An 11,699-nucleotide genomic window follows, 5' to 3' on the forward strand; every position below is an offset into this window, starting at 1 on the left:
TCTCTCTTCCCCCCCCCACTCCCCCTACTCACCCCGGCACTTCTCTATTCCCCCACTGCCCTCTTCTCCCCGCCTCTCCTCTCTTCCCCTACCACCCTCCCCTCGCCCCCCCCCATCCCCCACCTGTCGCTTCTCTCCTCACTCCCCACCCGCCTCTCCCTCCCCACCACCACTCTTCCCCCACTGCCCCCCCAACTCTCCCTCCCCCCCCCCACCTCTCCTCCCACCCCCGCCTCCCCCCTCATCTCCATCTCCCCCCTCCCCTCCCCTCCGTCTCCCCCCTCCCCTCCCACCCGTCTCCCCCCCTCCCCTCCCACCCGTCTCCCCCACTCCCCTCCCACCCGTCTCCCCACCTCCCCTCCCACCCGTCTCCCCACCTCCCCTCCCCCTTTCTCCCCCGCCTCTCTCCCTCCCCTCCCCTCCCTTCTTCCTCCTCCTCCTCCCGCCGCCTCTCTCTCTCTCTCTCTCTTCCCCCCCCGCCGTCGCCTCTCCACAGCCCCCACCCCTGCCCATACCGTTCCTCCCTCTCCCTCCCGCCACTTCTTCTCTCTTCCCCCCCCACTGCCCCTCTCCCTCTACTCACCCCGGCACTTCTCTATTCCCCCACTGCCCTCTTCTCCCCGCCTCTCCTCTCTTCCCCTACCACCCTCCCTTCGCCCCCCCCATCCCCCACCTGTCGCTTCTCTCCTTCCCCACCACCGCTCTTCCCCGACTGCCCCCCCAACTCTCCCTCCCCCCCCCCCCACCTCTCCTCCCACCCCCGCCTCCCCCCTCATCTCCATCTCCCCCCTCCACTCCCACCCGTCTCCCCCCTCCCCCCCAACCCGTCCCCCCTCCCCTCCCACCCGTCTCCCTCCTCCCCTCCCACCCGTCTCCCCCCCCTCCCCTCCCACTCCCCTCCCCCTTTCTCTCCCTCCCCTCCCTTCTTCCTCCTCCTCCCGCCGCCTCTCTCTCTCTCTTCCCCCCACCATCGCCTCTCCACACCCCCCACCCCTGCCCATACCGTTCCTCCCTCTCCCTCCCGCCACTTCTTCTCTCTTCCCCCCCCACTGCCCCTCTCCCTCTACTCACCCCGGCACTTCTCTATTCCCCCACTGCCCTCTTCTCCCCGCCTCTCCTCTCCTCTCTTCCCCTACCACCCTCCCTTCGCCCCCCCCCCAATCCCCCACCTGTCGCTTCTCTCCTCACTCCCCACCCGCCTCTCCCTCCCCACCACCGCCCCCCAACTCTCCCCCCCCCCCCGCCTCCCTCCTCATCTCCATCTCCCCTCTCCACTCCCACCCGTCTCCCCCCCTCCCCTCCCACCCATCTCCCTCCTCCCCTCCCACCCGTCTCCCTCCTCCCCTCCCACCCGTCTCCCCCCTCCCCTCCCACCCGTCTCACTCATCCTCTCCCCTCCCACCCGTCTCCTCCCCCCCCCTCTCCTCCCTTCCCTCCCACCCGTCTCCCTCCCCTCCCCTCCGTCTCCCCCCTCCCCTCCCATCCGTCTCAACCCTCCCCTCCCACCCGTCTCACTCATCCTCTCCCCTCCCACCCGTCTCCCCCCTCATCTCCATCTCTCCCCTCCACTCCCACCCGTCCCCCCCCTCCCCCCCAACCCGTCTCCCCCCTCCCCTCCCACTCATCCTCTCCCCTCCCACCCGTCTCACTCATCCTCTCCCCTCCCACCCGTCTCCTCCCTCCCACCCGTCTCCTCCCTCCCCTCCCCTCCCACCCGTCTCCCCCCTCCCCTCCCACCCCTCCCCTCCCACCCGTCTCCCCCCTCCCCTCCCACCCGTCTCCTCCCCCCCCCTCTCCTCCCTTCCCTCCCACCCGTCTCCCTCCCCTCCCCTCCCACCCGTCTCCCCCCCCTCCCCTCCTCTCCCACCCATCTCCTCCCTCCCCCTCACCTCCGTCTCCCCCCCCTACGTCTCCCCTCCCACCCGTCTCCCCCCTCCCCTCCCATCCGTCTCCTCCCTTCCCCTCCCCTCCGTCTCCTCCCTTCCCCTCCCCTCCGTCTCCTCCCCTCCCACCCGTCTCCTCCCCTCCCACCCGTCTCCTCCCCTCCCACCCGTCTCCTCCCCTCCCACCCGTCTCCTCCCCTCCCACCCGTCTCTCCCCTCCCCTCCCACCCGTCTCTCCGCTCCCACCCCACCCGTCTCCTCCCCTCCCACCCACCCCCGCGCGTCTTCCCCTTTCTCTTTCTCTCCTCCTCCTCCCCCTCCCCTCGCCTCTCCACACCCCCACCCCCACCGTTCCTCCCGCCACTTCTTCTCTCTTCCCCCCCCACCGCCCCTCTCCCTCTACTCACCCCGGCACGTCTCTATTTCCCCACTGCCCTCTTCTCCCTGCCTCTCCTCTCTTCCCCTACCATCGTTTCTCTCCTCACCTCGCCCCCCCACCCCATCCCTCACCTGTCGCTTCTATCCTCACTCCGCACCCGCCTCTCCCTCCCCACCACCTCTCTTCCCCCAACGTCCCCCCGCCTCTCCTCCCACCCCCGCCTCCCCCCTCATCTCCCCCCCTCCACTCCCACCCGTCTCCCCCCTCCCCCCTCATCTCCATCTCCCCCCTCCACTCCCACCCGTCTCCCCCCTCCCCCCCAACCCGTCCCCCCTCCCCTCCCACCCGTCTCCCTCCTCCCCTCCCACCCGTCTCCCCCACTCCCCTCCCCTCCCACTCATCTCCCCCTTTCTCCCCCGCCTCTCTCCCTCCCCTCCCTTCTTCCTCCTCCTCCCGCCGCCTCTCTCTCTCTCTCTCTCTCTCTTCCCCCCACCGTCGCCTCTCCACACCCCCCACCCCTGCCCATACCGTTCCTCCCTCTCCCTCCCGCCACTTCTTCTCTCTTCCCCCCCCACTGCCCCTCTCCCTCTACTCACCCCGGCACTTCTCTATTCCCCCACTGCCCTCTTCGCCCCGCCTCTCCTCTCTTCCCCTACCACCCTCCCTTCGCCCCCCCCCCAATCCCCCACCTGTCGCTTCTCTCCTCACTCCCCACCCGCCTCTCCCTCCCCACCACCGCCCCCCCAACTCTCCCACCCCCCTGCCTCCCCCCTCATCTCCATCTCCCCTCTCCACTCCCACCCGTCTCCCCCCCTCCCCTCCCACCCGTCTCCCTCCTCCCCTCCCACCCGTCTCCCCCCTCCCCTCCGTCTCAACCCTCCCCTCCCACCCGTCTCACTCATCCTCTCCCCTCCCACCCGTCTCCCCCCTCCACTCCCACCCGTCCCCCCCCCCCCACCCGTCTCCCCCCTCCATTCCCACCCGTCCCCCCCCTCCCCCCCAACCCGTCCCCCCCCTCCCCTCCCACCCGTCTCCCCCCTCCCCTCATCCTCTCCCCTCCCACCCGTCTCACTCATCCTCTCCCCTCCCACCCGTCTCCCCCCTCCCCTCCTACCCGTCTCCTCCCCCCCCCTCTCCTCCCTTCCCTCCCTCCCCTACCCTCCCACCCGTCTCCCCCCCCTCCCCTCCTCTCCCACCCGTCTCCTCCCTCCCCCTCACCTCCGTCTCTCCCCCCTACGTCTCCCCTCTCCCCTCCCACCCGTCTCCCCCTCCCCTCCGTCTCCTCCCTTCCCCTCCCCTCCGTCTCCTCCCTTCCCCTCCCCTCCGTCTCCCCCCCTATCCTCCCCTCCCACCCCTCCCGTCTCCCCCCTCCCTCCCGTCTCCCCCCTCCCCTCCCCTCCCCACCCTCCCGTCTCCCCCCTCCCTCCCGTCTCCCCCCTCCCCTCCCCACCCACCCCTGCGCGTCTTCCCCTTTCTCTCCTCCTCCCCCTCCCCCTGCCCCCACCCCCACCGTTCCTCCCGCCACTTCTTCTCTCTTCCCCCCCACCGCCCCTCTCCCTCTACTCACCCCGGCACGTCTCTATTCCCCCACTGCCCTCTTCTCCCTGCCTCTCCTCTCTTCCCCTACCATCGTTTCTCTCCTCCCCTGGCCCCCCCCCCCCCCCTCATCCCTCACCTGTCGCTTCTATCCTCACTCCGCACCCGCCTCTCCTCCCCCCCCCGCCACTCCCACATCCCCTCCCCTCCGTCTCCCCCCCCTCCCTCCGTCTCTCCCGCTCCCCTCCGTCTCCCACCTCCCCTCCCACCCGTCTCCCACCCACCCACTCATCTCTCTCCCCCCCCCCCCACTCATCTCCCCCACCGCCTCTCTCTTCCCCCCGCCGTCGCCTCTCCACACCCCCACCGTTCCTCCCTCTCCCTCCCGTCACTTCTTCTCTCTTCCCCCCCCACTGCCCCTCTCCCTCTACTCACCCCGGCACCTCTCTATTCCCCCACTGCCCTCTTCTCCCCGCCTCTCCTCTCTTCCCCTACCACCGTTGCTCTCCTCCCCTCGCCCCCCCCATCCCCCAGCTGTCGCTTCTCTCCTCACTCCCCGCCTGTCTCTTCCCCACCCCACACCCACCGCTTCCTCTCTTCCCCACCCCCGCCCCGCCACTTCCCCTCTCTTCCCCCATCCCAACCCCGCCGCTTCCCCTATCCCACCCCCGCCGCTTCCCCTCTTCCCCCATCCCACCCGCTTCCCCTCTTCCCCCATCCTACCCCCGCCGCTTCCCCCATCCCACCCCACTCGCTTCCCCTCTTCCCCCATCCCACCCCACTCGCTTCCCCTCTTCCCCCATCCCACCCCACTCGCTTCCCCTCTTCCCCCATCCCACCCCACCCGCTTCCCCTCTTCCCCCATCCCACCCCACCCGCTTCCCCTCTTCCCCCATCCCACCCCACCCGCTTCCCCTCTTCCCCCATCCCACCCCCGCCGCTTCCCCTCTTCCCCCATCCCACCCGCTTCCCCTCTTCCCCCATCCCACCCGCTTCCCCTCTTCCCCCATCCCACCCCACTCGCTTCCCCTCTTCCCCCATCCCACCCCACCCGCTTCCCCTCTTCCCCCATCCCACCCCACCTGCTTCCCCTCTTCCCCCATCCCACCCCCGCCGCTTCCCCTCTTCCCCCATCCCACCCGCTTCCCCTCTTCCCCCATCCCACCCGCTTCCCCCATCCCACCCGCTTCCCCTCTTCCCCCATCCCACCCCACCCACTTCCCCCATTCCACCCCACCCACTTCCCCTCTTCCCCCATCCCACCCCACCCACTTCCCCCATCCCACCCCACCCGCTTCCCATCTTCCCCCAACCCACCCGCTTCCCATCTTCCCCCAACCCACCCGCTTCCCATCTTCCCCCAACCCACCCGCTTCCCATCTCTCCCCAACCCACCCGCTTCCCCTCTCTTCCCCCAACCCACCCGCTTCCCCTCTCTTCCCCCAACCCACCCGCTTCCCCTCTCTTCCCCCAACCCACCCGCTTCCCCTCTCTTCCCCCAACCCACCCGCTTCCCCTCTCTTCCCCCAACCCACCCGCTTCCCCTCTCTTCCCCCAACCCACCCGCTTCCCCTCTCTTCCCCCAACCCACCCGCTTCCCCTCTCTTCCCCCAACCCACCCGCTTCCCCTCTCTTCCCCCAACCCACCCGCTTCCCCTCTCTTCCCCCAACCCACCCGCTTCCCCTCTCTTCCCCCAACCCACCCGCTTCCCCTCTCTTCCCCCAACCCACCCGCTTCCCCTCTCTTCCCCCAACCCACCCGCTTCCCCTCTCTTCCCCCAACCCACCCGCTTCCCCTCTCTTCCCCCAACCCACCCGCTTCCCCTCTCTTCCCCCAACCCACCCGCTTCCCCTCTCTTCCCCCAACCCACCCGCTTCCCCTCTCTTCCCCCAACCCACCCGCTTCCCCTCTCTTCCCCCAACCCACCCGCTTCCCCTCTCTTCCCCCAACCCACCCGCTTCCCCTCTCTTCCCCCAACCTACCTGCTTCCCCTCTCTTCCCCCAACCCACCCGCTTCCCCTCTCTTCCCCCAACCCACCCGCTTCCCCTCTCTTCCCCCAACCCACCTGCTTCCCCTCTCTTCCCCCTACCCCACCCGCTTCCTCTCTCTTCTCCCACCGCCCCAGCTCTCCTTCCCCCACCACCTATTACCCCGCCTGCTCCCTCCCCTCCCCCCTTTCCCGCCTCTGCCTCTCTGGCTAAGGGAGTTCTGGATAAGGGAGGTTCAACCTGTATTTATATGCTTGTTCTTGCCCCACGGAACTTATTTCTTCCTATCTCGACTATTTTTCTCCCCTTGTCCACTCTCTTCCCACCTACATCCACGACTCCTCCGTTACTTTAACAGTTTCCAGTCTCCCGGGCCCAACTGTCTCCTTTTCACTATGGATGTCCAATCCCTCTACACTCCTATCCCCCACCAGGATGGCCTGAGGGCGCTCCGCTTCTTCCTCGAGCAGAGGCCCAACCAGTCCCCATCCACCACCACTCTTCTCCACCTGGCTGAACTTGTTCTCACATTGAACAACTTCTCCTTTAACTGCACTCACTTTCTCCAAATTAAAGGTGTTGCTATGGGAACCCGCATGGGTCCTAGCTATGCCTGCCTTTTCATGGGATATGTGGAACATTCTTTGTTCCAGTTCTACTCGGGTCCCTTCCCTTACCTCTTTTTCCAGTACATTAATGACTGTATTGGTGCTATTTCCTGCTCTCGAAAATTTCATTCACTTTGCATCCAATTTCCACCCTTCCCTCACCTTCACATGGTCCATCTACGAAACTTCCCTTCCTCGACTTCTCTGTCTCCAACTCTGGGGATAGGCTTTCGACCAGTATCCACTAAGCCCACTGTCTCCCACAGCTACCTGGACTACACTTTCTCCCACTCCGCATCCTGCAAGGACTCCATTCCATTCTCCCAATTTCTCTGTCTCCGTCGCATCTGCTCCGACGACACCACCTTTCACACTAGTGTCTCGGACATGTCTTCCTTTTTCCTCAACCAAGGATTCCCCTCCACCATGGTTAACATGGCCCTCAACCATGTCCGTTCTATTTCCCACACCTCTGCTCTCACCTCTTCCCCTCACTCTTAGAACCACGACAGGGTTTTCCTTGTCCTCACCTTTCACCCCACCAGCCTCCACATCAACGGATCATCCTCCACCATCTCCAGTGTGATCTCACCACCAATCACATCTTCCTCTCCCCTCAATATTCAGAAGGGAACACTCCCTCCACAACATCCTGGTCCATTCCGCAGTAACCCCCAGCACCTTTCCATGCAAATGCATGCCCTTTTACCTCCTCCCTTTGCACTATCCAGGGCCCCAAATACTTCTTCCAGGTGAAACAGCGATTTACCTGTACTTCTTTCAATTTAGTATACAGGTTGAACCTCCCTTGTCCAGAATCACCCCCTGTCCAGAATCATTCCCAGCCAACAGGTGGCGCATGCGCAGAACTCCGACATGAACAAATTGAAGTACTTCTTCGCTGCCGACTTCCGCAATCGCTGGCCTGACCCCACAATCCACTGCCCCCCCCCCCCCTCCCACCATGATCTCTCTGCCGCACTCTCAGACCAGATATCCCCTTGCTCCGTACCTGTACCATCCAATTTAACTTGACCACCCCTCGTCCAGAAAAATCCCTTATCCAGAACAGGCCAGGTCCCGGATAAGGAAGGTTCACCCTGTACTATATTCGTTGCTCACGATGTGGTCTCCTCTACATTGGGGTGACCAAGCGTAGATTGGGTGACCGCTTTGTGGAACACCTCCATTCAGTCCGCAAGTGTGACCCTGATCTTCCGGTTGCCTGTCACTTTAATTCTCCACTCCACTCCGACCTCTCCGTCCTCAGCCTCCAACACTGTTCCAAAATTCAATGCAAGCTTGAGGAACAGCACCTCATCTTTTGATTAGGCACTTTGCAGCCTTCTGGACTCAACATCGAGTTCAACAATTTCAGAGTGTAATTGCTGCCCACCTTTGCCTCCCTCCCCCCCTGCCGGAGCCTATGTTTTTTACCTCTTGTCTTCAATGGCAGCTGGTCATTATTCTGCCCTTCACACCCTATCTTGACTAATGTTTTTCTAACTCCTGGCATTAACATTTCAATTTGGCACATCATCCCTTTTGTCTCTTAATCTCTATCTTCCACCCCATCACAGACCTTCCCTTTAGTTCTTTCTTGCCCTCCCCCTTTCGCTTCTTAACAATGTGTTCTTTTCGAACACTCACCAGTTCTGACCAAGGGTTGTCGACCTGAAACGTTAACTCTGCTTTTCTCTCCACAGATGCTGCCTGACCCGCTGAGATTTCCAGCATTGTTTTTATTTCAGATTCCAGCATCTACAGTATATTGCTTTTGTAATAGTATTTTAAAATGCAGATTAAAAAAAAAATCAGTATCTTACTGTACTAAAGAATAAAGCTGCATAAAAAAGGTTGGTTGTGGTAGCACTCGTACACCGGCCAAAATTTGAGACCCAACAAAATATTTTATTACAAAGGTTGCATTTGTCGCTGTTGAAACAATTCCGCTTGCTGCGGCCTAACCGTGTATTCGAGATTTTTCTTGCTAATTCTTTGGAGTGGTTGGTTATCCGGAAGTCCGTCTGTGAATGACATGCGGTTTCGCCCCCCCTTTCTGCTTGGGCACTAATTTAAATCAGAATTGAACCCAGCCGCAACACCCGCCGCTGCTGACGGTCACTGCCCCGCTTACCATGACAGTAGCTATGATAGAGATCAGTGCATCGCTGTACGCCAGCAGCCTGTGCGAGGACTGCTCGCTGCCGTGGCCGGGATGGCCCTCTGCAAGCCCCCTGGCCGCACTCGGGCTGGCGCTAAAGCACAGTGATTCGGCTCCTGCTGCAGGTGGGTTCAAGGGACTCGCCTCTTCCTCAATGGCCTCCCCATCGCCCTGCTGCGACACCGACATCATTTCAGCGGCAAAAGGCGAGCCGCGACCTGTCACCTGACAACAGCCAGCCTCATCGGCGCCGCGCTTCTTCCAAATCTCGGACAGCACTGCGCGCTCGTACTCGCGACCGCCAGTCACCCTCCGCGGGCACGTGCGGCGGGGCCGAGCCGCGCGCGCGCTCACCTGCCCGCCAGGAGACGCTCACCACTTTCCCTCGGGCCTTGGGCAGAGGTTGGGTGAAAAAAGATTAAGGCTTTTGTTGACTGCTGATTAATACCTTTCTTTTGGTCTGTTTTCTGTTGACACCTAATAATTGGAGTTAAAATTATAAGTTTGTTAATTTTCTTTCATGTTGCTTTTAACTAACCTCAAAGCTCTGGGCACTCAGGGTAAATCTTGGGTATGGATAAAAAAAATTGGCCAAAGAGTAGAAAAGAATTTGTCTGAGGAGTTGCAGTTAGTTGGGTTCGGGGCGGAGAGGGGTTTTCAGTTGGGTGATTGGGTGCCCCTTATCTATGTGTTGGGGCCATTAATGCTTCTAATTTACATCGATGATTTGAATTCAGAAACACAATGCAAATTGGTCAAATCTGCAGTTGATACCAAAGTAGAAGGGTCAGTGGACTGAAGTTGCTGCTCAGAAAGCTACAGAATTATATGGAGAAAATATGTAGGTAAACAGACTCGAAAATGAAATTTCATATAGGTGTAAGATAAAACTTACCTGCATGTTGTAATAGTGTTTTGATAATGCTTTTGTTTAACTGTTATATGATAAAATTAACTAAAATGTGCGTAAGCTTATGTTAACCATTTTAAGCAAAGCATCATGGTAGATTGAGCCATTATTGAAACAGCTTTATTTAGAACTAGAATGGCCAAGGCCAAATAATAATCAATAAGATTAAAGAATGCAGCATATGCCATTTTGTAAAGCTAAGTTCAGTAATGAATTCTTTGACACAGTCTTTGTAAAAGTACTCAGAAGAACTAGAGATAACATAGCAGGTCAGAGGCATAGACTTAAAATGATCCATTGTAAGCTTGAGAAAGCTGCAGACCCTCACAGCATTTGTATGGAGAAAAAGGGTATAAAGTAACAGCTATTGGATATTCGGAGCAGCGAGAGTCCGGGGAGGCATCGGAGAGGTCTATAAAAGGCCCAACAGTCGGCAGAAGCGGAAGTTCGGAGCAGCGGGAGTCCGGGGAGGCGTCGGAGAGGCTAGCTGGTGCAGGGGCAGAAGGTAAACAAAGAAGTAGAAGGAAATCGAAAGGTGACGTTACAGACAAGGGGGTGAGTGATTGGCTGGTGATTGGTGAGTAGTTTTTCTTTTTCTTTTCCTTTATCAGTTGGTAACCTTTATCATTGTTGTTGCCAAATTAAGTTAATCTAGGGGTTAACTCATGGCAGGAGAGCTCGGACACAGGTCATGCTCCTCCTGTGCTATGTGGAAACTCAGGGATGCTTCCAGTGTCCCTGACGACTACACGTGTGGGAAGTGTATCCTGCTGCAGCTCCTGACAGACCGCATTGCGGCACTGGAGCTGCGGGTGGATTCACTCTGGATCATCTGCGATGCTGAGGATGCTGTGAATAGCACGTTTAGTGAATTGGTCTTACCGCAGGTAAAGGTTACACAGACAGATAGGGAATGGGAGACCTACAGGAAGAGCAGTGGAAGGAAGGTAGTACAGGGGTCCCCTGCGGTCATCCCCCTCCAAAACAGATACACCGTTTTGGGACTGCTGGGGGGGATGACTTATCAGAGGAGGGCAGCAGCTGCCAAGTCCATGGCACCATGGGTGTCTCTGGTGCACAGGAGGGCATGAAAAAGAGTGGGAGAGCTATAGTGGTATATTGTAAGGGGAATAGATAGATATATCTGCGGCCGCAACAGAGACTCCAGGATGGTATGTTGCCTCCCTGGTGCAAGGGTCAAGGATATCTTGGAGTGGTTGCAGAACATTTTGGAGGGAGAGGGTGAACAGCCAGTTGTCGTGGTGCATATAGGTACCAACGATATAGGTAAAAAAACGGGATGTGGTCCTATAAGCTGAATTTAGGGAGCTAGGAGTTAAATTAAAAAGTAGGACCTCAAAGGTAGTAATCCCAGGATTGCTACCAGTGCCTCGTGCTGCTCAGAGTAGGAATCGCAGGATAGCTCAGATGAATACGTAGTTTGAGGAGTGGTGCAGAAGGGAGGAATTCAAATTTCTGAGACATTGGAACCGGTTCTGGGGGAGGTGGGACGACTACAAACTGGACGGTCTGCACCTGGGCAGGACCGGAACCAATGTGCTAAGGGGAGTGTTTTCCAGTGCTGTTGGAGAGGGGTTAAACTAATATGGCAGGGGGATCGGAACCTATGCAGGGAGACAGAGGGAAGTAGAATGGGGGCAGAAGCAAAAGATAGAAAGGAGAAAAGTAAAAGTGGAGGGCAGAGAAACCCAAGGCAAAAATCAAAAAGGGCCACATTACTGCAAAATTCTAAAGGGGCAAAGTGTATTAAAAAGACAAGCCTGAAGGCTCTGTGCCTTAATGTGAGGAGTATTCGTAATAAGGTGGACGAATTAACTGCACAGGCAGCAATTAATGAATATGATATAATTGGCATCATGGAGACATGGCTCCAGGGTGACAAAGGCTGGAAACTCAACATTCAGGAAGGATAGACAGAAAGGAAAAGGAGGTGGGGTAGCGTTGCTGGTTAAAGAGGAAATTAACGCAATAGTAAGGAAGGACATTAGCTTGGATGATGTGGAATCTGTATGGGTGGAGCTGCGGAACAATAGTAGTGAGGTTGGGGACAGCATCAAACAAGAAATTAGGGATGCGTGCAGTAAAGGTACAACAGTTATCATGGGCGACTTTAATCTACATATAGATTGGCCTAACCAAACTGGTAGCAATACGGTGGAGGAGGATTTCCTGGAGTGTATTAGAGATGGTTTTCTAGACCAATATGTC

General features: G+C 59.2%; 1 protein-coding gene across 2 annotated transcripts in view; it reads right to left on the bottom strand.

Annotated features, from left to right (window-relative positions):
- Positions 1–8,822, bottom strand: part of tmem175 (transmembrane protein 175) — a 70,969-nt gene extending 62,147 nt beyond the window's left edge. The window contains exon 1 of one of the 2 annotated variants that reach the window (XM_070871064.1): positions 8,534–8,822. In XM_070871064.1, the coding sequence (XP_070727165.1) occupies positions 8,534–8,752 (219 nt within the window). In that variant the 5' untranslated portion in view covers positions 8,753–8,822. The remainder of the gene's footprint in view (positions 1–8,533) is intronic. The other variant, XM_070871065.1, reaches the window with a different exon arrangement.
- Between the last annotated feature and the right edge of the window lie 2,877 nt (positions 8,823–11,699).

The sequence above is a fragment of the Pristiophorus japonicus genome, chromosome 2, assembly GCF_044704955.1.
Source record: "Pristiophorus japonicus isolate sPriJap1 chromosome 2, sPriJap1.hap1, whole genome shotgun sequence".
NCBI lineage: Eukaryota > Metazoa > Chordata > Chondrichthyes > Pristiophoridae > Pristiophorus > Pristiophorus japonicus.